The sequence below is a fragment of the Nuphar pumila genome, chromosome 14, assembly GCF_984573655.1.
Source record: "Nuphar pumila chromosome 14, dmNupPumi1.hap1.1, whole genome shotgun sequence".
NCBI lineage: Eukaryota > Viridiplantae > Streptophyta > Magnoliopsida > Nymphaeales > Nymphaeaceae > Nuphar > Nuphar pumila.
Genome location: NC_143262.1, coordinates 66278260 through 66304737, shown reverse-complemented (window position 1 = coordinate 66304737; position 26478 = coordinate 66278260). Strand labels below are relative to the sequence as shown.

At 36.8% G+C, this 26478-nt stretch overlaps 1 protein-coding gene across 2 annotated transcripts in view; it reads right to left on the bottom strand.

Annotated features, from left to right (window-relative positions):
• The window catches only part of RAD5 (DNA/RNA helicase protein), a 116202-nt gene that overhangs the window by 21516 nt on the left and 68208 nt on the right, over positions 1-26478 (bottom strand). For both annotated transcript variants that reach the window (XR_016427560.1, XM_089986635.1), the window contains exons 17-18: positions 12992-13085; positions 12839-12910 (exon numbers count right to left, since the gene is read on the bottom strand). Coding sequence is in view for 1 of the 2 variants with exons in the window: in XM_089986635.1 (XP_089842761.1) it covers positions 12839-12910; positions 12992-13085 (166 nt within the window). In the remaining variant the exon portion in view is untranslated. The remainder of the gene's footprint in view (positions 1-12838; positions 12911-12991; positions 13086-26478) is intronic.

The window sequence follows — 26478 nt, the reverse complement described above, 5'->3', positions numbered from 1 at the left end:
AGACCTAAATCATCTCGAAAGGAGACACGTGTAGATGAAAAAGCGAAGGTTTCGTTACGGGAAAACGTTTTCGAGGTAGAACATTTCTAGTTACATGGTGTTCGATTTCGAAATGCATTGGCATACCCTCCTTTGGTCCAGAAATTGGATCTACATGTGATCAATGCCTAGAGCCGCCTATGGCTAATGGATCTACATGACAAAGACTTTCGAAAATCCAAAATGGTGACTTGGTAAATCGGTTTAGAGAAAACATTTTTTGGAGAAAGCCAGTTTCAAAACCCTAAAAGCAAAAATCGTGGTGAATGTTTAGATAGGTATTTTATGGGTTTGATCAGCATGTGTAATGGGTATATGATGACGTGTTTGGGTGTTTTTTCATAAGTCATAATTGAAAAGAAGCCTCACAAATAATCAAGTTTAATAAATAACTTGACAAAACATACATCCACCAAATATGCTAGAACAAAATAACATATAAATGCTTCACGACAAAGATGTAAAAAGAGTGCTTAAAGGAACGTTAATCTGAATATTATTGAGGGGTAAAACCCTCTACAAAATGTATATTACAATGGGCACAAATGGCCCTTATTTATAGAGTGTTGGCTCACTTAAAGAGTTGTTGGGCTGTTCCCAGCTCAACAGCTCTTTGTCAACAGCTAAATATTGACGGGTGACTGTACATTGACAGTCAGCCAGACTGTACAGTGACAGTCATTATGACTGTTAAGGAAAAAGACAAAACAAAAAAAAGAATAAAAAGAAATAAAACAAAAATACAGAAAAATAAAGATTATAAAGATATACATATATAATATATATTTATATACATATACATATTCTTATATTACAAAGAGTATGTATATATATATTCAAGTATATACATATATATGTTATTTTCTAACCGTCTCCCTCAAACTTTTGGTGAAATCACCGCAAGTTTGTTAAGTAAAAAGTTGAATCTTGGTGGGCACAGTGCCTTGGTGAAGAAATCAGCAAGTTGATATTCTGTTGTCACATAAGGAAGATCAATAATCTTCTTTAAGTATTATTCATGAACGAAATGGCAGTCCAACTCTATATACTTAGTTCTTTCATGAAAAGTATGATATTGAGCAATGTATATAGAGCTCTTGTTGTCACAGCACAATGTTGTAGGATTCTGAGAATGAATTCCCATATCTGAAATTAGTTGCTTGAGCCACACGATTTTCATGGTAGTAGTCACCATTGTTCTATATTCAGCTTCTGTAAAAGATAAAGACACATTTTGTTGTTTCTTGCACCTCAATGAAATTAAGGATTCACCTAAAAACACAAAAAAAACAATTGTTGATCTATTATTTGAATCCCCTCCCTAATCAGCATCAAAGTATGCAATAAAATCTAAGGAGAAAGAAGATAGAAAAACTCCCTTATTTATTGTGCCTCTAATGTATTTGATAATTCTCATGACTGCACTCATATGAGCTGAAGTTGGAGCATATTGAAATTGACTGGCTATATGTACATCATGAGCTATGTTTGGTCTTGTAATACTTAAATACATAAGAGACCCCACGAGTTGTCTGAATGGAGTTGGATTGTCCAAAGGAACTCCATCATCGGCTCGCATCTTCATTCCAACAGTCTCTGGAGTGTCAACAACTTTATCATTTGATAGTACTGACCTGTCAATAATATTTGAAGCAAACTTTGTTTATGACAATATGTACCCTCGGTTAGAATATGATACTTCTATACCAAGAAAGTATGTTAGGAACCCAAGATTTGTCATTTCAAAAGAATTTTTCAAAAATTGTTTTACTTTCTTGATTGCTTCTTTGTCACTACCTGTAATCAACATATCATCAACATATAAAAGTAAAATTATAATACCTGCATAGGAATTCTTGATAAATAACGTTGTATCAGTATAGCATGGTTTAAAACCATATCTTGTAATAACATTGTTAAAAGTATCAAACCAAGCTTTAAGTGCTTGTTTAAGGCTTTAATTTAAGCACTTTACCTAAAGGAATTATCAATCAAGGTGGAACATCCATGTATACTTCTTCATTGAGATTCTCATTTAAAAAAGCATTTTTAACATCAATTTAGAATATATTTCATTTTTTAGTAGTTGCAATAGCTACAAGAAGTGGTCATCCTGACAACAGGAGCAAAAGTTTCTTCATAATCGACTCCTTATTCCTGAGAATATCCTTTAGCAACTAGCATGGCTTTATGTCTTTCCAAAGATCCATCACTTTTGGTTTTTACTTTAAAAACTCATCCTTGCCTATAGTCTTCTTTACAATGGGTAAGTTTATAATTTCCCAAGTATTAGATTCTTTAAGAGCATCTAATTCTATAATTTCCCATTTGGGTAAATTGTTTGCTTCATTGTAACATGAGAGTTCAAAATATGAATGAATAGCTATAAAACATGATCTATGTTTAGGAGAAAATGAGTCATAAGACAAATTTATTTGGAATTCTTGAAATTCGTTCAGATCTACGAATAGTGGTTTGTTCTGAGAGAATTTCTAATGTTTCATGGTTACTTTGATTTGTACCTTCATCGAGTACGTTTTGATTTCTTCTAGTGTAAACTATTGGTTCAACTGTTGTTCTATTCTCAATAGGAGGTTCTACACAAATATTTTCATCATCAGACAATAGTTTAAATAATTAGAATTTATGCCTTGTGATATGTTTCTTTCAAATCCACTTTCATTTTCAACAAAATTAACATTCCTCGAGACTAGAAGTTTATCATTTTTTATATCATAGCATTTAAATTATTTTTGTGTTTCAGAATACCCAATGAACACACGGAGAATAGCCTTAGAAGATAGTTTATCTCCTTTTATCATTTAAAACATAACACTTACAACCGAAGATTCATAGTCTTTGATAGTTAAGTTGATATTTGAATAATTTTTCAAAAGAAATTTCATTGGACAAAGTTTTTGAAGGCATTCTGTTTATAAGGTATACTGAGGTTAATGCAGCTTCCGCCCAAAGATTTTTTGGAACATTCTTAACAATAAGAAGAGGCCTTGCAGTTTCCATAATATGTCTGTGTTTTCTTTCTAAAATTTCGTTTTGTTGTGATGTTTTAGGACACGATCTTTGATGTAAAATTTCTTTGTTTTCTAAAAATTGGTTAAATTCATTTGACAAGTATTCTCCTCCAGAGTCTATTCTGAGAAATTTTAGCTTTCTTTCAAATTGATTTTTAATCATGTTATGGAACGTTTTGAAGAATGTAAGTACATCAGATTTAAATTTAAGGAAGTAAATCCAACAATATTAGTGAAGTCATCGATAAACACAACATAATAAGAGAATCCGCTTTTAGAAGCTACGGGAGCAGGACCCCACACATCTGAATGAACTAATTCAAAAGGCATTGAAGAGAAAAAAGTTCTTTCACCATAAGGCAAGGTTGTCATTTTACCAACTAAACGTTCTTTACATTCAAAATTATTTTTACAAAGATTCTTGGTAATAGTTACAAAATTTAATTTTCTTATATTTGGATGCCCAAGTCTATGATGCAAGTCTGTATATCTTTTGTTTGGGCAATGTTACAAAATGATTCCTTTGGAATACAAAGAAAATCCATATAATAAAGATCTTCTTGCCTAAAACCTTCCCCAATCAATTTCTCGACGATCCTGCACCCAACATTTATTTGATGAGAATATGACATCGCATCCATGATCCGAGATTTGAGAAATGGAAAGTAGGTTAAGATAAAGTTTTGGTATAAATCTTATTTTTGGAATATAAAATTTGTTGTGTTTTGACAAATCATTTTTTAAAATTCCAACACCCTCTATTTCCAAGGCAGTGCCATCGGCAGTGGAAACAAAGGAAGCAATTGAGTTAGGTTGACATTCAGATAAAATAGATCTGTGTGAGGTCATATGAAATGAAGCTTCTGAATCAAGAAGCCAAGAGCACATACCAAGAGTAGAAGATGATGCAATGGCCGCTCCTGAGGTAGATCCTTTAAGCAATGGTTGTAATGCCTCCGTCAGTTGAGATAATGATTTGTTGAGATCTTTGAGATTCAGAGTATCCTCATCTTGTTTTGATGGTGCAGTGGCAACACGTTTTTCTTGAGGCCTATATTTGTATTTAAGACATTGAGGCCAAATATGACCAGGCTCATTACATTTATGACATAATTTTTTATTCTCCTCTATTCTTTACCAAAATGAGGAGGTTTATATGGCTTGATATAATGTCTTGGTTTTGATGCGGCAAGTGCGCAATCCTCTTCTTGGCCATTGCTAGAAGTAGCAAGCACACTAACATTTTTACTCATATTTATCCTAGTTTCTTCTCCACTAAGCTTAGTGAGAATCTCATGAATAGGAGGTGATGAAGATGATAGCAAGGAAGCCCTTGTTAGTTCAAACTCGGGTCTCAAATCATAGAGAATAGCAAAGAGTCTATCTTCTTCAACTTGAACTCTTCGCATTTCTATACTTACCTTCCCATTTGGGTTCAAATTGGTAACTTTTTCTTTGAGTACTTGTGAGCCATATCTTTTTCGGTAAACATACCTCTAAGATATTCGATGCTTCATTTTCCTTTTTGTAGCATAATAGGTTTGAGGCATTTTTTGTCTAAACTCCACTTAGCATCCACGAAAGAATTTTTGCATTTTGCATTTTTCATTTCCTATTCATCCAATTTCTGGTAGTATTCTTCTATAGCTTTGTCTCTTTTGTCAAGACTAGTCTCAACCCCATTTTCACCTAATGTAATTTTGAGAGTAGGTTTAAGAATAGTACCCCTCTTACGAATCCCCACAAACCTTGACCCTTGATGAATGTCTTCAAGTGTCCCATGGTGAATTAGAAGAAAAAAAGAAATCACCACCACAAAGAGGAATAAACACACTTTTCGAGGCAGCCCACCAATGCACGGTTGATCATACACCAAACTTTGATACCATGAAAAGAAACCTCACAAATAATCAAGTTTAATAAATCACTTGACAAAACATACATCCACGAAATATGCTAGAACAAAATAGCATATAAATGCTTCATGACATAGACATAAAAAGAGTGCTTAAAAGCACGTTAATCTGAATATTATTGAGGGGTAAAACCCTCTACAAAATGTATATTACAATGGGCACAAATGGCCCTTATTTATAGAGTGATGGCTCACTTGAAAGAGTTGTTGGGCAGTTCCCAATAGCTCTAATTAGAGTAGCCCAATATTGATTGTTCTCAACAGCTCTTTGTCAAGAGTCAAATATTGACGGTTGACTGTACATTGACAGAGTGTACATTGATAGTCATTATGACTGTTAGGAATAAGACAAAACAGAAAAAAAAAGAATAAAAGAAATAAAACAAAAATACAGAAAAATAAAGATTACAAAAATATACGTATATACTTTAAATACATATACATACTCTTATATTACGAAGAGTGTATATATATATATATATATATTCAAGTATATACATATATATGTTATTTTCTAACAATAATGCTACAAATCTGGTTCTTGCCTATATCTATGTTTAAAATATGCAAAAAATCGTTTTGTAGATTAGAAAAGGCAAAATCAATTTTGAAAAAATGGTTTGCTTGTTTGAATCTGATTGTTGTGAGCATGTGAGTGGATTTTATCATGATAGAAAAGTAAATATTGATGTTATCATGTCTGCAATAATCTAAAATATCATGATTTAATTTAATCATGTGATTAGTGCTAAATATAAATTAAAGATTTGATTTGTTGTATTATGCTTTACCAATTGAATTTATAAATTTTCAATAGTGGGTTAGCATGAAAAAAGGCTAAATATTATTGTGTATTTACTGTATTTATGTTATAACATCATCTATTATGGTGAATCATACTTTAATGCCATGTTTAGCCTATGTTTATGATTTCATCAAGAGTAATGATAACCCTGTACTGCTATTTCCGTTTGTGTCCCGACCAGTTTTCAAAATAATTTTGTTTCTCTTAGAATACGGATCAGAAATAAATAAATAAAAATATTATGATGTTCTACACATCTGGGGTTTAATTCTAGCATGTTATTTTGTTTGATTTGAGTATGTTTTGAGAAAGGAATGCCTGCTGTAGTAAAAAAAAAATTTTTGTCTCTGGTTACAGGGCTATTCTAACCGAATATTTTGAAAGTTCCGTAAATTTATTCAAAACAACTCATTTAAAATCATAAAAAATATGTGATAGATCCAATATATAGTAGAAGATTCTATAAAAGGGATTTTGTAAAAAGAGTTACTGGTAAATCCACGAAAAAAACCCAAGTTGAAATTTTTTTTGCAGATTACAGATACTAGTCTGGTATTTTTCGAGAACAGTATGTATATAAAATGTTTATAATTTCTGTATAACTGATTTGGCGTATTTAGTGAAAAAATGAAATTCGAATATGTTTTCTGTGATTTTTGGTTGATTTTACAAAAACAGGCAAACAAAAGTCCGCATTTACCTCACTTTGTCATTCAAATGCCTAAGTCTTTTTCAATTGACAATTCATGTTAAGCATTGCATGAAACATAAATTGTGGTAATCTGCAACAAGGATAATGAGGCATGAAATTGGCAATACTTAAATGTAATTGTGCCATATGTAAAGGCATTATGATGTAGAATTTGCAATTGAAATACTTTGCAATTGAATATATGCACATAATGATACATGATATAATTGTGTGATAGCATGATCTGAAAATGCATAAGCTACATACATGAAGTGAATTGCAAATCAATGCAATGTTTGAATTGTGCATGCATAAATATAAATGATTAGCCTACCCTAATTGTGCAAATGCACGTTGATTGCATTACTTGTATAAATTTTTGTGGTAGAGACTAATCAAGCGCATGCATATAGTGCCACGAATATTATTGCATATAAATCAAGAACGTGGTTGCATGTTTGCATTGACACACTTAACAAGAGAGTTAATTAAAAAATCAAAATGAAATTAATTCTCTTATGACTTATTGAGAGAATAAGCATGGTACAACTATTGATTCTATGGGGATGTTATTTAAGCACGAAAGGTTGCATTGTCCCCCATCCACAGAGTTGGTGTTAGGGAAAACCATCATGATCTGTCTGCGGTGTGGTAGATAAGACTCATGAGAAAATACTGATATATTAGGTTGCAGGCGTTTAGGAACTCTCTCGAAATTACTGTCCCTTTCTAGAGATGACCAATATTGGGGCGTCACGCAGGTTGATAAAACACAATTGCATGAATGAACAAGCCTGGGTTGTACCTCCAAACTGGAGAGACTATGTGTTGTACCCACAGATGTGTAATTGGCAAGTGAAACCAGAATGTGAAATACATGTAGATAGACCATTGCATGCATTATTTAAGCAAGAAAATGATAATTGAAGATAAGAACCTACTCATGCATAAAGGACTCGCACAACTGAAATGGTAAGTTCATGCATCTTGTATATGTTCATGCATTCCTGTAAATGTTCGTGCATGTGCATGATTATGATTTGTTGCATTGTTACAAAGAGTGTGAACTAAGTTGTCTTAATTTGTTATTTAGCATGATTTTATGTCTATTGCCAGCTAAGATGTGTTGCATGATTGACATGTGAAGTTGTGTTTGAATGTATCCTGATATTGTGCATTTATTGCAAGTATGTTATTTTCTAATTAGATTTGGGTTGTTTGACCCCACTACTTTGACAAATTTTAGGTTCTGTGAAGGTCGAGTGACCTTATACCTACTTAGTTGTCAGTGGACTTTAAATTCACAAAAAAATCGAGTTATAAATCGGAGTCGTTTCATGGCTAATGCCTTAGTCTTCTCTCCTTCCGTAAGAGGTACTGCTTTTTCATTTTCTATTTTTGTGAGGATTAGATTTAGTTCCGAATCAAAACCATCTACTAACCCCCACAACTATTTTTCCCAAATGTGGCGCTTTATAATTAAAGCTCACATTATATAATTGGTATCATTTAGTTTTATGGGCATGATGGTGACTTTATCATTGTTATTCATTCTTACAAAGGTAAGAGAGAAAGAAGATGAGAGAGACAAAAAAAGAAGAGAAGAAGAAAAAAATGAGACAAAAAGACAAAGAACAAGAGCACAATCACGGTTCTACGATCTTTGAGTAGAGTCAACGATATCTTTGGGCCAACGAACCACTCCTTTCTTCAACTATGTAAACACAAGAATACATGAATCACCGAAAAGGAAAAGAGAACTTTTTGCTTCAATGGCATGAAAGTCGAGGCAACAACTTTCAAAGATCCAAGAGCTTGCTAACTCTGATACCATGTAATGAAATGGAGACCTTCAACAAAAGCACAAATGCTCACAATAAGTCTCTATTAATGACACATTAACCACAACCCACAAAAGGACACAAATGAGAAAACTCACGAGTAACATAATAATCTTTATTTAATTCACATAAAATGTTTAAAAAGCATTGATACAATGAGGGGAATCACCCCTATTTATACACGTGAGAGAGAGGAAGAAATGGGCCTTGACGCCATTGGATTAGCTCTTAAACTAGTCAAGAAGGTGTTGACTAGTTTGAGTCTAGTTCAAAGTGAACTAGACAAACTAAATGAGAAAAATAAAATGAAATAAAAAGGAAAATATATAAATATACATATTGTATATACATTGGTATGTACACATAGTATATATATACACTTTTTAACATAGGGAAGTGTGCTTCCCAAAAATGTCATGCTTCCGAAACGCCAACGGAAGCGCAAATTTAGTTTGGGAAGCACGGTTCCCATAAATGGGAAGCTCACTTCCCCTAAAGGTGAAGCGAAACTCCGGTAATTAAGGAAGCGAGCTTCCCAGTAATGTGAAACTCACCTCCTTGCATGGACATGTTTAGCCTCTCTTTTTACCAAAAAAACAGTAGTAAAATATCATTTTTAAAAAGGTATAATGGTCATTATTGATTATTCCCTTATAAAAGGGAAAGTCGAATAGGGTTTCGACTCTCTCTCTCTCTCTCTCTCTCTCTCTCTCTCTCTCTCTCTCTCTCTAATATCTCATAAAATGTTCGTAAATTGTTTATTTATTGTCTAAAATTGAAAATAATAAATTATTATATATGAGATGACATCAATATGGGCCTGGACATGGCCTAGGATCCATATCAATTAAAAGGCCCATGTATATATATATAGGTTGACATCAATATGGATCTGGACGTGGTCCAGAATCCATATCGACTAAAAAGCCCATGTATATATATATGTGATGAAATTGTTGATTGCTTTCTTGAAATGCTTAAATGGTAAGTTTGTTATGATGATATGTTACATGTGATTCCTCTTAAACTTGTGCTTGATTTAATTTATGCTATTTCCTTACTGTTAAAAATTTAGAGGGTCTCGTACGAGAACTTCGGTCCTTACCTGTTTTCTAAAAATGTTTTTCAGGCACTGAGACTCCGTGATGATGGAACTGGCTGGCTGGAGGACTTGAGGTTTATGGTCTGGTGGCCCGAGTTTTGACGTACACTAGATCAGTTGGATTTGATTTGAACATTTATTTGGAACCTTATTTACAATATTTGATTAAATAAATGAAGTTCAGTTCATGGTTTAAATTTATTATGTCTGAAATGGTTGATGGGTTGGGAATATTAAATTTGTAATATGCCCTAAGTCCTTGGGAAGTTTTATACAATTGTTTTAAAAAAATTGTATTTTTCAAGAGTCAGTTTGGGGTTGTTACACTTAGTCTCTTTCGCTCCTTGTCTCTCACGCTTTCTCGCTCTTAAACTAAAATAAAAGTGATTATTTTTTTATGATTTTTTAGTGTAAGAATTAATTTTTTAACAAAATCTAAAAATGATGACCGCCAATTTAGAGAAAGCACATGTAGGGATGGCAGTTAACCGGGGCGAGTGCAGGAGACAAGGCCTCCATCCCCACCTTGTCTTAAAATAGTGACCTCCATCCCCGTGACGGGGGGGCATTGGACCTCTACCCCTACCCCGTCTTAAATTTACTGTCTTCGTTCACGTTCACGTTCACGTTCACGTTCACGTTCACGTTCACGTTCACGTTCACGTTCACGTTCACGTTCACGTTCACGTTCACGTTCACGTTCACGTTCACGTTCACGTTCACGTTCTCATATCTCACTAAATTTATCGTCCCCGTCTCTTACCGTTGCGTTCGTTAGAACAAGGAAAGGCCGAGCCGCCGAGAGGGTCGAGTTATCACGTAGAGCGGCACGGGGAGCCTTGAGAAGAGGTTGAAAGGGTCGATCACAGTGACCGAAAGGAGAGGAAGGAGAACTAAAGAAGCTGAAAGGATCGTTTTAGGTTTTAAGGTTAGAAATTTAGTATTAATAATATATTTAAGAGTTATATGTAATTTTATTAAATAACCAAGGGTATTCTAATTGTGTAAGTCCATCCTTGCTTCCATCATCACACGGGTTTTTATTTTCACCTCCATCGCCAATCCATTCCTCGTTTCACGTCCTCCATCCCCATCCCAAACGGGGTGGGTTCAAACCGCTCCCCGCTTCCCCCGAGTCCATTGTCATCCCTAAGCACATGGAAGTGAGTGAGCAGCATGAGAGGAAACACATTAAAAAAATGAAAAGTAAAGTGAGAGAACATACAAGAAGAATAGATAAAGTGTGTGGAAAGCATAGGAGAAGCGTGGGAGAATCGAGATTCTCATCAAGTTTTGGAAGCGAAGAGTATCATATACTTCCAATGCGAGTTTTTGGGAAGCGAGCTTCCCAGTTATCTAGGAAGCTTCCAGAGTTTATCTGGGAAGCTTCCAACTCTGGTCTTGACTCTTTCTGGCATGTTAAAATCTTGGTTTGTAGAATGCAGAAATGTATATAGATGGAAACTCAAAGTCTACTTTTATGTTGTTGCCTATTTACGTACATTTATAAACAAATTTTCGGTAATGGTAGCGACATAAATAGTGGAATGATAGCATTTTGAAGGTTGTCTCTGAGATGCACACAAAGGCATTTACCATCTTGTTGTGCTCATGTTATATAGTTCCACTTCTACATGTATTTAAAGTTTATACATTTGAAATGCTTGAAATTAAACTATGTTTTTAGTGCTTAAATGCATAATTTGTTTCGTGCACTTAAAAATTTAACTATATTTTCATGTAATCTTTTAGTTTATTTTTTTCTATCTTGCAAATATCACAACCTCAAATAACAAGTCATTTGATTCATTTCTTGAAGAAGGCATGTTTCTTAATCAATTTTATTAGTTTTATTGATGTATTATTTATTAAATGTTTGCATGCATTTATTAAATGGTTGCAACATGAATATGAATTTGTCTTGATGTATTATTTATTAAATGCTTGCATCAGGATTCATTTATTAAATGGTTGCAATAGGAATATGAATTATGAATTTTTCTTGATGTATTATTTATTAAAATGCTTGCAACAAATGCATTTGTTAAATGGTTGCACTTTGCATATATGATTTGGTTTTTAGCTACTCATATTTTATCTTTTCAATGATCACATAAATCTTATATTTTGGTAAATTGAAAAAATATAATTATATTTTTTCTTCATTTTTTATTCCTATTTGCTTTCCACTTGAATCCTAGGTCGCTTCCCTCTTTGTTTCTTCTTCAAATCCAGGTTCGCTTCTCTTCTCGCTTCTGAGACGATTCTTAGTTCGATTTTAAGTCTCCGCACTTTCCACTTCCTAAAATTTTACTGGTATAACCTTCTTTCATGTGCCAGTTCATAAGTCACACTTTCATCACAGCGATTTGGAAAAGTGGGTCATAGAGAGGAATGAGAGAATAAAAAGGTAGGAGGTAAGGGGAGTGACAGTGATTACAAGTGGTAGGAGAAAAGGAAAGTCTGGTGGTGGTGTAGGATATGGAGAAGTAGATTATGATGATTTTGGAAGACACGGAAGAGTTTTGCACACACACACAAAGAAAAAGAGAGAGAAAGATTTGTTAAAAAGAAAAGGGTAAAATTGTCAATAAAAGATAGTGTTGACCATGGGATGGACGGTTTAAGACTATGGAGCTTTTTAATTAACCACGAAAAATCTTAGGTGTGCTTTTAACAATTTGGGAAAAGTAGGCGCTTCTTTTATCATTGGCCAAAGGTTAGGTGTCTTTTTAAAAAATTCCCAAAATCTTTTTTTGAAAAAAAAGTATTGTGGTCAAGATAAGGACAAGGAAACCCTAGGTGTTTCTTCTCTTTCTTTCCACCTTTGCTTGGTGCTCAACATGGCCCTTTGTTCTTTCTGGTGACATTCAATTCTGGTGCAGTAGATTGATCATAGTAAGAGGGAAAGATAAGGTACATAAAATATTTAAGACAAACACTGAAAACATAATGAAGCATGCTTCCTGAACCAGGAAACGTGTTTCATCGAGTTTATAAAACACATTTCACATTTTAGTGAAGCACCTACAAATAATCAATGAAGCACGTGTCCCATAATCAGGAAGCAGGTTTTCCGTCTTTTCCTCATTTTCCAGCAAAGCGACCAGTATCCTGCTTCCAAAGCGTGTTTGCCTAATAAGTTGAACACTTCATGTAACTATGATATGATTAAATTTATCCAATCCAAGTAAGAAAGATTAGGCCTTGACACAATTATCTTCCTCTTTTTTTCCATGTCATTGTGATGGAACGCTTCCATCAAGTTGCCCCAACAATGACTAGAATGTCCCTACCAGACGAAATGACAAAAAAATGACCCTACACCATTACACACATATGCATACATACATATACATGTGTTTGCTGCGTGTTTATATAAATGAAGAAAACACCGAGGTGAGGGCACATACCAAGAGAAAGGCATTTGATGCGGCCGTAAGATTGACCCCCACACCCCCAGCCTTCAAGGACATTAACAGCACCTGTAAAATGCAATGGAAAAATTAACAGGTGCTCATATGACACACCTACACATTAGTAAGACATAAATCAAATTAACATACAAGTACATCATTTCCTTCAGCAAATTTCTTGATCACTTTCTCTCGTTGTTGTTGACTTAAAGTGCCATCCAGACGAGCAAATGGAAAATTTCTCCTAAAAAATAGCAAAAACCAAATTAAATAATAAAAATTTAAGAAAACTGTAGAACAATAAAAGCAAATTACTAGACTGGACAAGCAGCCTAAAAATCCAGACATAAATAAACAAATGACCTAGAAAAGTGCAAAAAATAAAAACGATTGAGAAAAAAAAAAGAGATCATTAGGTAGTTAGTAACAAAATTGTGAATACTGCTTCCCTACTTTTCCTTCCAAAGGCCCAGATTTGAGTTACTAAAAGCAAGTAAATAGGACAAACCAGAAGGTGAACATTGCTAGCTATTGGTTGCCTAGAAATGAAACTGAAGAAAAGATGTGAGCTGTTGCTAAGTCGCTGCAGAGTTCTATATGCATAAATGCATGTGAAACCCAAAAGAAACTGAATCAGCACTTGCATGTACGCTGCAACCTAGGAATGCAAAATCACAGGCTTGCCCAAAGCTGCAGTGCCAACCCAGCTTCAATCAACTAATTAAAACAAAATAAGGGTGAAAATTGAAAAAGGCTTGAATTTGTTACTGAACTAGATTACTTCAATGAAATAAAATTTCATGCCCCGAATGACCTCAAAGAATGTGATGCTGCTACATGAGAATGATAGTAAATAATTGCTTCATAAACAAGCCAAATGAAAATAATATTGCAGTTGACTGCCATGGCTAGAAAGTCAACAAAAAAAACTAACAAGTTAGTTTCAAGGAAATTTCAGCTCTATTGTGTGTGTGTGTATATATATTTTGTGTTATGTAAATTGGGCTAATTATCAAGGTATTTTGGTCTTTTTGTTTTTTGTTTTTTATCCTATGTGACTGTTGGGACAGCCCAACTAGTCGTTGGGCTAGTCCCAACGGCACATTTATGACCATTGGGGGCTAGCCCAACTACTCTTGCAAGCATTGTACGATATGGTACAATATATATCGTTACTTTTTTGAAATGCAATACGATAATACCGTACCCGTATTGGGTGTATCGTACGATACACCCCTGTATCGTGTTGTATAGTATGATACAGGGTGTATCGTACAATACAGGTGTGGAGCACTTAAAAGACTTGAAACTTACTTTTTAAGTTTTGGGTTTTAAAGGCCTCTTCAGGGCCGACTTTTCCATTTGTTTAGAGGTTATTAGAAGGGAAACCACGCACCCTAAGAGCCGTGAGATCAATTTGGGGGGCAATTCGTGTACAAGGAAGAGGACTTTTGAGATTTTCTCAAGAGTGCATTTTCACCATTTTTTCACTCAAGAAAGTGTGTTAAGTTAAAAAATCTCGGATTCTTATTGAGTTTTTTGGGGGGAAGATGATATCAAAGGATTCGATATGTCAATGGGACACTCAAGTAATGAGTGGAAACCAATTAAAAATCAAGTGCAACTATTGCCAAAATTCTTTTTCAGGTGGTATCTCTCGGTTGAAGCATCATTTAGCCAAGACACATTATAATGTGCAAGCATGCATGTCAAGAAAATTGTTGGATGACGTAAAATGACAATGGCAACAATTACTTGATTCTAAGAGGAAAAAAACAAGAAAGATAGATGAATAAAGCAGAAATAAGGTGTGCATAGCCTTGGGAGGATGCGTATTACGAAGATGAGCACCCTACTTCTGATCCTACAACCCCTAGCATAGGATCAGAAGTACGAAGTTTTGCAGCGAAGGGGAAAGGTGTGGTTGGTGCCAGTAGTAGTGTCACCGTGGATACAGAAAGAGGATAAGGGAGTTCTTCAAGAGGAAGTAGAGCTAGAGGCTCTATTATGAGCTTTTTTCCTCCTAAGATTGCCCTGTGAGAAATCACCAAAACCTGATCATAAACAAGAAAACATAGAGAGGAGAGAGAATGGAACTGTGTTTCATGTATTCCCCTTAATGAATAGGGGTGTGATCTGATTCTATTTAATATAAAGCAATAACCTTGTAACCCTAATACACAGTTTACAATAATACCCTTATATGTCACAGTTTACAATATTACACGCTGGACAGGTTTATAAATATGGGTTGGATCCAGATCCTGACCTAAACCCATATATAAAGTATCATACTCTAATAGCCCCCCTCAAGTTGTGCATGGTGTTGAACCATGGACAACTTGTTTTTCAAGGACCAAAATCTGCACTTTGTGAGACCCTTAGTAAACAAATCAGCCGCCTGATCTTCTGTTCGAACATAGCGAGGTTCAATCTCTTTTTCTTCAATCTTCTGCCTAATAAAATGTTGATCAATCTCAATGTGCTTAGTTTTGCTGTGATGAATAGGGTTAAGAGATATCTGAATAGCACTTTGATTATCACAAAGGAAAAGACAATCGGCGATCTGCTCTTATAACTCTGAGAGCAAGTGCCTAATCCATGTAACCTCTGTTGTAGCAGCAGCCATCGCCCTGTATTCAGCTTCTGAAATAGATCTAGACACTGCCTTCTGCTTTCCACTACTCTAGGAAATAAGATTGGCACCAAGAAAAATAATGTAACCCGAAACTGACTTTCGATCATCAAGGTCTTGAGCCCAATCTGCATCTGAGTAGACATTGATGTCATGAGCAGTCTTCATGGATCTTCTTTTGGTGTGCAAAAGTCCATCTCCAACATTACTCTTTAAGTATCTTAGTATTCTTTTCACTGCATTCGTGTGTCCATCCCTTGGCTCATGCATAAATTGAGAAACTTGATTAACTGGATATGTGATATCCGGCATGGTAAAAGTGAGGTATTAAAGCATCCCCACTATACTTCGATATTCGGTGGGATCATGATACAACTCTCCATCTTGTCTGCTCAATTTCTGAGTAAGCACACTAGGAGTAGCAAAGGGTTTGCAATCCTTCATTTTGGCCTTCTCTAATAGTTCCAGGGTGTATTTGTGTTGAGTAAGAGCAAGTTTGTCTCTTTGTTTATCTACCTCTACTCCAAGAAAAAATCGAAGAGCACCAAGATCCTTCATCTTGAATCTCTGACTCAGAAGATATTTAGTTTCTTAAATATGGCTCTCACTATTTCCTCTAATAATTATATCATCAACATATATCAGTAGGAAAGTAGTAATTCCCATACCTCGAAGGATAAAAAAAGAATGATCCAATTGCGATCGTTGAAAACCATATTTTTGAATCTCTAAGGAAAAACTTTCAAACCAAGATCGAGACGCTTGCTTCAAACCATAGAGTGCTTTTTTTAATTTGCAAACATATTCCTTAGGGTCCCCTTCAGTGTACCCTAGTGGTTGTTCCATGTATACCTCTTCCAATAAGTTCCCATGGAGAAAGACATTCTTCACATCTAACAGGCTCCAACCATAATCTACAGCCAAAGAGATGACAATACAAATTGTGCCCATCTTCACAACTGGAGTAAAAGTTTCATCATAGTCATGTCCAAACTCTTGTGTGAACCCCTTTGCTACAAGACGAGCTTTGTAGCGCTCAACACTCCCATCTGGTTTGTATTTGATCTTGTAAACCCATCACGACCTAACAACATTTTTATCTAGAGGTCGAGGAATGATTGTCCATGTTTGGCATTGGTACAAAGCCTCCATCTCTTCATTCATGGCCTGAACCCACTTTTTGGAATTAATCGCTTGATGGAAATGCTTAGGCTCACTCTCCTTCTCAATCTGTGATAAAAATAACTGAAAATCCATAGTAAAATTCTCATAACTAACCCACCTTTCAATAGGATGCCGAATTCTTTCTGAGCGTCTGACAGAAGATGCCACAATAGTAGGAACAGAAGAATTTGGGTCATTGAGGGAGGAAGACTGAGGAACTTCTCGTTCACTATCATCAGAAGGTGAAGGAGGATTCCTCTCTCTTATCGTATAGACTTGTCCAGCAAACTTATTTAATTCTGGAGATGCTAGACTCTCTACTGCAGGTTCATGCACTCTTCCATTTCCTTCTTAAGATGATATCTCTTGTGCACAGGTGGAAGAGCAGCTATTGTTTTCCTCATAAAATAGTCCTGCATTGAGCCATGGATTATAGAAGGGCATATTCATATTAGTCTGAGCAGAAACAACTCTTTCATCTCCAAAATGATTCCCATCAAAAACCACATTTCAAGAGATCTTGATCCACCTGCTGACGGGATCATAGCACCTATATCCTTTATGATGATCAGCGTACCCAACAAATCTGCATTTTAACGCTTTAGCCTAAAATTTATTACGCAAAGAAGAGTCAATATGAACATAGCATATACATCCAAAAGCCTTTAGTTCATCATAGTTAGGGTGCTTCCCAAACAAAATGAAATAAGGCAATTTATTCTCTAAAATGTTCATGGGCAGACGGTTGATAACGTGAACAACAGAATGAAATGCTTCAGTCCATAACCTTATTCGGAGATTTCTTCCATGCATCATGCTCATAGCACTTTCAACGATGTGGCGATCCTTTCGTTCTGCAATCCTATTCTGCTGAGGCGTATGCAGGCAAGATACTCTACGATTAATCCCACTATCTTAGAGATAATTAACAAAGTCCCGAGAAGAATATTCTCCCCCGCCATCACATTGGAAATATAGAATATTGTAGGAGAAATGAGTTTTAATTATAATATGAAAGTGACGGAAAATGGAGAATACTTCAGATTTATTTTTCATAAAGTATATTAAAGTGAAACGAGAGAAATTATCAACGAAAATAACATAATACCTACTGCCAAAATTAGAAGATTCAGGGGTTGGCCCCCACACATCAGAACAAACAATCTCCAAAGGCCTTGAAGCTCTTTCATTTATTGAATGGAAATGAAGCACATGACTTTTACACATTTGACAACTCAGACACAATTTATTATCCGACCTAGAGTTCAAGCTGGACTCAGGAATAAGTCTATCAAACACAAGTCGTTCAACAAAGATTTGACTACAATGACCAAGACGTGAATGCCAAGGATTAGGCTTATTATATTTATTTGAGGATTCCAGACTAAAAACACGAACACTTTATGACGAAAAGGACTGAGGAGACGGCTTCAAGGCAGGCTGAATACAAGTAGAAGGATCTTCCTAAAACACATACATGTTTCCGCGTCGTTCCCCTCTAGCGAACATCTTCTTCGTTTATAGATCTGTGACATAAACAAAGGATGGAGTAAATTCAACAGAGGAATTGGTAAGATAGCGGGTGGCATGAGAAAAGTGGCTAAGGAGGTATTGGGTGAGTCTAAAGGCGGTGCACCACTAGGTAAGGATACATCATGGTGGAACGAGGATGTCAAAGTAGCTATTAAGGTTAAAAGAGAGTGTTATAGAAATCTAAGTAAGAGTCGTGATAATGAGAATTTGGAGAAGTATATGATAGCAAAGAAGGAAGCTAAAAAAGTTGTTCGAAACGCGAGGGCTAAGGTATATAAGGAGGTTTATGACAAGTTGGATACCAAAGAAGGCGAGAAGGATATTTATAGGCTTGCAAAGATGAGAGATAGGAAATCGAAGGATTTGGGTATGGTTACATGTATCAAAGATGAAACACAAAGGGTTTTAGTCAAAGATGAGGAGATTAAGGAGAGATGGAAAGATTATTTTGATAAGCTATTTAATGATAGTCATGCTCAAGATCTTGGAGACATCTCCATTCCTTTTCATGAGATAAATCGTGACTTCATGCGCAAGATTCAAAAGAAAGAAATTGCAGAGGCTTTGAAGAAAATGAAATCAAGAAGGGCAGTTGGCCCAGATGGTATACCTATCGAGGCTTGGAAATGCTTGGGAGAGAAAGGTTTAGAATGGTTGACAAATCTTTTTAACTTGATTTGGCGAACAAATAAGATGCCTAATGAGTGGAGGAAGAGTACTTTGGTGCCTTTATATAAGAATAAGGGTGATATACAAGATTGCACAAACTATCGTGGTATAAAACTCGTGAGTCATACTATGAAACTTTGGGAGAGGGTGATTGAGTCTAGGTTGAGGAAGGTTGTCATGATATCGAAGAATCAGTTTGGTTTTATGCCTGGAAGATCAACTATGGAAGCTATACATCTTCTTAGACAACTTATTGAAAGATATAGAGAGAGGAACAAAGATTTGCATATGGTTTTTATTGATTTAGAAAAGGCATACGATAGAGTACCTAGGGACGTTCTTTGGTGGACAATGATGAAGAAAGGTGTTTCTCTCAAGTACATTAGTATAATTAAATATATATATGAAGGAGTAGTAACCAATGTCCGCACTTGTGGAGGGGTGACAACCAATTTTCCGATAACGGTTGGGTTACATCAAGGATCTGCTTTAAGCCCTTTCCTATTTGCGATAGTGATGGATGAGCTTACGAGATCAATTCAAGAAAATGTACCGTGGTGTATGTTGTTTGCTGATGATATTGTTTTGATTGATGAGTCTAGAGCTGGGGTTAATGCTAAGTTAGAATTATGGAGACAGACATTGGAAGCTAGAGGTTTTAAGTTGAGTAAGAGTAAGACGGAATATATGGAATGTCGGTTTAGTAAGCAACGAAGTAGTGATGGGAGTGTAGTGAAGCTCGGTGAGCAAGAAATACCGATGAATGATTATTTCAAATATTTGGGATCCATCATTCAAAAGTATGGAGAAATTGATGGGGATGTAAATCATAGGATAAAGGTTGGGTGGATGAAATGGAAAAGTGCAACTGGAGTGCTGTGCGATCGTAGAATGCCATTGCGGTTGAAGGGAAAGTTTTATAGGACGACTATTAGACCCGCTTTACTATATGGTTCGGAATGTTGGGCTGCCAAGAGACATCATATTCAAAAAATGAGTGTAGCTGAGATGCGGATGCTTAGATGGATGTGTGGAAATACAATAAAAGATAAGATTCGGAACGAGGAGATACGTAAGAAGGTAGGTGTTGCACCCATTGAAAATAAGATGCGAGAGAATCGTTTACGGTGGTTTGGACATATTCGGCGAAGGCCTAATGATGCTCCAGTTAGAAGGTTGGAGAAATGGGAAAATATATTAGTTAAAAGAGGTCGGGGTAGGCCTAGGAAGACTTGGATGGAGATGATAGGAAAAGATATGAATGCTTTGAACCTCACCGAGGACATGGCATTGGATAGAAATGATTGGAGGAAAAGGATTCATGTGGAAGACCCCAAATGAATTTCTTTTTTGGTTCATATCGCTGACCCCAATGGTTTTGGGATGAAGGCGTAGTTGTTGTTGTTGTTGTTGTTGTTGAATTGGTATGATCAATAAGATTGGAGACTGAAACAATATTTTTCTTAATGTTTGAGGCATGAAGGACATTTGAAAGGTGAAGGAAAGAATTAGACAAAGGAACAAAAACATTTCCAATATGAGCAATAGGATGTTGGGATCCATCTCTAGTGACAATGTTACCTTTTCCAAAATACGAAGTTAAGGTAGAAAACTTACCAGCATTACCTGTGACATGGGTAGCTGCCCCTAAATCAATGTACCACACCCCTCTTTCATCTTGCTTCAAATCAAGTTCAGACAACGTGGCCAATAGAAGCTCCTTCACATCTCCCCCAAATTTCGACAAACTCTCCTTTCGTCCCTATGAACTCTCTCCCTTTTGAAACTTTCCTTTATTCTGTGGATTGTGCCAACAATTGGCTTTGATGTGCCCCTGCTTATTACATAAGTAACATGTGGGTACATTTTTTGCATTGAAGTTGGATGCAATATTTGGGGTGGGCAACAATCCACGCCCACCTTCAATACCACGCCCACGTCCTCTGCCGCCACTAAAACTACCATCTCCACATCCCTGACCAAAAAGGACTCCAGTAGCAAGAACTGGCCCACCATTCTCATTTGACATTCCCTTCAAAGTCATCTCATATTGTAGTAGCTTGGCCTGCAAATCCTCAAAAGATGGTAAGTCTAGTAGACACAACAGTGAAGTCGAAAGTACATGAAATTTTGGCCTCAATCCATTCAATGTCTATCTAACTTTATCTTTATCTGCCACCTTGTATCCCACTACTGCTAGTTGATCATTGATGCTCTTAATCTGGTTCAAGTACTCCATTATAGACATAGAGCCCTTGGTAAGTAGTTGAAATTCGCGTTGAAGGAATGAAATCCTAGCCTCCGATATCTGAGAGTATGTTTTCACCAACTTATCCCACAGTTCCTTCGCTCAACATTCATCTGGAATTCCTACCAACATCTCTTGCGAGACAGTGGAAGTGATAAAAGCAACTGCGGCTTGATCACGTTTCATCCAAGTCTCGTATTTAGGATTTGATAGTTGTTGTATAGAGAACTCAATTTTCATCCTTAGTTTCTTGCATGACAGATTCTGAAGGAGCTGAAATCGATCCATCCAGGTGTCCAGAAAGACCTTGACTCTTAATTAATGGAAGGATTTGTCGTTTCCAAGTCAAGAAGTTTGAATTGGTAAGTTTTTTAGAAATAAGTTGACCAAGAAAGTTAGATGATAGAAAAGATTGAGAAGAGGAATCCATGACTGGACAGAAAAGTTTTTTTTTTTTAGAAATAAGTTTGATTTGATTTCATCAAAAGAAGGCTGCGAGTCTGATTCAATCACTGCACATTGTAGACAGTAATGTGATAAAATCGTGTGGGCAGATTTGCAAGTCTACACACAGATGAACACGAGTTTATCCAAGTAGTGGCTCTGATTAAGAAAGAATGAATAAGATGCGAATCAGACGTCACTTGAGAAAAATAAATTGACCAAACAATAGATCTGAGTATATCGGACGCTTTATGGGAAATAGAATTCAACGTGAGAAAAAATCAATCAGACGTTAGATCTGAATGTGTCAGATGTCAGATCTGAAAGTATCAGACGTTATACCAGAAAGAGATGTTGATCTGAATATTTCAGATCTGGTTCTCTTTACTTGAAAGAATACCCAGATCTATTTACACACAGATCTGCAATAACAGAGATAGAAATAGAGCGGTTTTAAGAAAGGAGAAGAAGATTTCAGAAAAGAAATGAGATGAAGAAGAGTTAGAAAAGAGAAAAGTTCTTTCGAGACACACCTTCTGGAGGAAAATCCAGCCCTAGGGTCAGATCTGCTCTGATACCATGTGAGAAATCACCAAAACCTGTTTATAAACAAGAAAACACAGAGAGGAGAGAGAATGGAACTGTGTTTCATGTATTCCCCTTAATGAATAGGGGTGTGATCTGATTCTATTTAATATAAAGCAATAACCCTGTAACCCTAATACACAGTTTGTAAAATCCACGTTAAAAAAAATTGATTTGGGTCCAACCCAACCGGACCCGACCCGAATCCGAACCCGGGTATACCCTCCCCCCGTTCTCTTTTTAAAGAAAACGAGGGTTAGGATTTCTCATCCGAGAAACCCTAAACCTTCTCCTCTCTTTGTCGCTGCAACCGCAGCAGCCTCTCCCTCTCTCCTCTCCTGTCCGAGCTCCGGCAACCACCATTGTTGGCAACCTTCTGCCACCGCCCCTCAACCCTCCCTTTTCGCTCCCATTTCTCGTTCACCCGGCGCCGACAGACCCAAAAGGTCCTTTCTCCCCCCGCTCATCGTATTTCGACAGCCGATGCCAACACCCCCGTGCGCCATCTCCCAACGCCGACGACACCCTTTTTTTGGCCACCTCTCAGGTAAAATCTCTCCCCCTCTTCTTCTTCTTCTTCTTCTTCTTCTTCTTCTTCTTCTTCTTCTTCTTCTTCTTCTTCTTCTTCTTCTTCTTCTTCTCCTTGTTGTTCGCGGTAGCGAGGAGAGCACCACTGCCCTCCCCCTCGCTCGATCTGGGTCAAGCTTGCAGGGGAACCCCTCTCTGCACCCCCCTTTTGTTTTTGCAGGGGAGGGGCTTGGCCCCCTCCCTGCACCCTCTGCTCGCAGAAGAGGGGCTCGACCCCTTCCTGCGCCACTAATTCGTAGAGGGGCTCGACCCCTCCTCGTTTCCCTTTTGTCTGATGGGCAAGGTTTGGCTCGGCCTGTCAGCCAAGCCCCTGTGAACACCCCAAATTTTTTAAAATTTCAAAAATTCCCTTTTTGCCCCTGGCCCCCATCTTCTAAATAATTGGGTCAACTTCTAATCATTTCTCGAATTCATTTGGAGATCCAAAATCCAATTTTATCTTCTGTGCTTGATTCAACCTCAGATCCAGATCGAATATCCAAATCCAATTCTGAGCTAGATTCCCCTATTTTCAAAATTTAAAAATAGCCCATGTCACATGGGTGCGGGTGCGGGTGCGAGTGCGGGTGTGGGTGCAGGGATTCAGCACTTCCAAAAAACCCGGGTGCGGGGGTGCGGCAGGGGCAAAAATGTAAAAAAAGAAAAAAAATTATATATATATAGAAGGGGGACGGGGGTTCCCCCGGTGCGGGTCGGGGTTCAATTTTTTTTGCTGGTGTGTTTGTTTGAAGACTTGTTACCCACGTTCTACTTGTTGTGTACTTTAGCTCAACGGGACAAAATTGATGAACCAAAAGGATTGGCAATCTGATCGACCCAGCCTGCTGCGTTCTGTTGACTGTCATGATTCAATCATGTCTGAAACTCCCTGGTCTTCACGAAAAAAAATATAAGCGAAAGGTTTGACGTGGTTTGTTGGAGAGACAGTCTTCACGAGGCCTACGGCGCCACTGCCATGCCACTGCCTAGGGTTCTTCAAATTTCATTTTATATACAGTTGCACACAGATGACAGCTAAAAGAAATTTATTGGATTTGACATGTGGAAAAGAGAGGTCTACACAAGGCTACGGCTAGAGCACCCATCTCGTCAGGAGAAAAGTAAATACTAATAGCCACCAAGGCTCAACCACCACCATTATCATTTATTATGGAGAGAGAAAATCCTTGACGAAAAAGGATCTGGTTGGTTGAAGCATAAAGACTTCAAAAGGCTCTTGAATTTTCGTTTTAATTTTTGAGGAAGATGGATCATCATTTCCAAGTTAACAGTATGTTTTCCAATGCTGTGAATTAATTGTTTGGAGGCAGGAATAGCATGGGATGCCAACAAAGCTCGTCAGATGTTGTGGACACAAGTGCCCCTTTATAAAACAAGAGCAGCTGCAGCAAGCAGCTGTCCAGAAATTTTTTTTTAAAATTCTGCAGCCCATTTCGTAGGACAATTTTTTTTTCAAAAAAAAATCCAAACAAAAATGGACCGAAATGACCATGGGTGCAGTCAATGCACCCAAGATCGGGTTGACCGCACCTGGTGCCGCACCCGCGTCGAGTCGCATCGACGCAGGTGTGGCACCCTGCTAGCCGAATCCCTGTGACATAGAAAATAGCACATCAATTTTCTGAATAACTCAGACATTTCATCCAGATCCGATATCCATTTTGGATCCACTCTTCTCTTTTCTTCAATTCGAGATCCAAACTCGAATATTTACTCATTTCTCGCATCCAGATCCATTTTTTTGAAACTCAATTTCTGAAATTTAACAATGTATTTTCACAAAATCTTCTTTTGTAAAAACCTCAATTTTCAAAACAAATATCTTACAAAATTTCTTAAAAACCTCATATGAATCCCATCTTTTAAATCCCACATATTTCCCTCATACTTTTATGTCTTTTTTTCCTAAAAAAATAAAAGAAAAAATTTCAGAAAAAACAAGCTTTAGCCTTTTGAAAATCTTCATAACTTGGAGCCTTCTTTTGAAAATTTTTAAAACGAGGGACCCGTTTGAAAAAATTCCTAACGGCTCCTCCCTATTTAACAAACATCGCAGAGGCTTCATCTTCATCCGTCTTCACCCCAGCATCCTCTCTCGATCGATGCGTCTTCACCCCAGCATCCTCTCTCGATCGATCCGCTCTTCACCTCTCCCTCTCAATGATCCGTCTTCACCCCACCAAGCCTCTCCATCTCGCAGCATCCTCTCTCCTTCCTCTTCTCTTTCCTCCTTTCTCTGTCTTCTGGTCTTACCCTGTGAAGAAGCTCTGTCTGGCAACAGTAGCACTCAGAAGAAGTGTTTTCGCCCTTCTCAATTGGAGCTAACTACGGTAAGAATCATCCCCTTTTGTCTTCCTCGTTTCTTTTATGTGAATTCTCCTTTTGAGCATTTTTCTTCTTGATTTTGTATAGCATCGGTTGACATTTCCCCATTATCTGTCGAAGGCAATGATACAGTATCGATATGCTTATGGCAATATCGACCTGTATACTGCAACAATATGTAGATTCTCTTCTTCTAGTTCCTTTTCCTTTCCAGGTTACTTATATTTCAGCATCTTTTTCTCTCTTTGATAATTTGCTGCTAAATTTCCATTGCCTATGCAGGTTTGATGAATATTCATACCACTGTGCATTAGATTGAACCATGGGATACAATATCGATACGCTTATTGCGATATCGATCTGTATATTGTAACATTATATTGGTTTCTCTCTTTTCGTTTTACCTCCATTTGCATATACTGCTTATATTCCAGCATTTCCTCTTATGCATGTTGTTGTTCATATGGATTCCAGCATTTTTTTAAGAGGATTTTGATTCTCCCTTGTTACATTTTGATATTTATGGATCATTCGATTTTCTGCATCTGATGATAAAATCTTATGGCCAATTCATTGCGTTTTCATCGATTTCGGCATCATCCGCATCCTCTTTTTCATGTTGCATCTGCACTTAGTCCCATCCTTCACAGCATCAAATAACACCCCACTTCAATCTTCTCCACATCATTGCATTTTAGCTTGCAATTGCATCTTACACTCTGCAGTGATGCACTCTCACATTTCATATTTCTACATCAGCATCAAATCCATTGCTGCGTAGCATCTTGCATCTCTGTGCCTCATCGTCTTATTAAATCTGCAACTCACATAACATATTGCATCTGTCCATCATATCAGCCTCTGCATCTAAATCATCTACAGCACAGCCATTACCGATCATTGCTCATCCTTGCATTTGTGGCTAATTTAGCCCAGAGTCCTTTGTAATGGTTCAATAACATGGAACGAACTAATCCGGATTTTGTCAGAATACTTTCAATTTTAAATAATGTATCCTGGTTTCGTTTTGTTTTTTTAGAAGCTCCAATGGGGTAAAGTATCCATCATTCGTAGGATTTAGCTTCCGTATATGCTTACGATTTGATTATGAGCATTTGGAATTTGCTGTTTTATCTCTGAAAGGATGGAGTGGTGTTTTGAATCTGCTATAAACTTGATTACCCTGCTTTCGGGTAGTCGAATTAAATAAAAACTAGGGCAAGTAGATGTGAATGTGGACTACAAAACCTGGTTGAACTTACAGATTTGGCTATCCTGTTAGGCCATTTCATTTGTCTGATAACTCCCAAAATTTTGTTACGTCTTATGATGTTCGGAAGACAGTTGGTGAGGCAGCCAATGATCCTTATGTTTCTCCCAGCATACCACAAAGTTGGCTGGATTTGTTTACTTTCAGTGCTTTGTCCAGACTATATCTGCTATTCA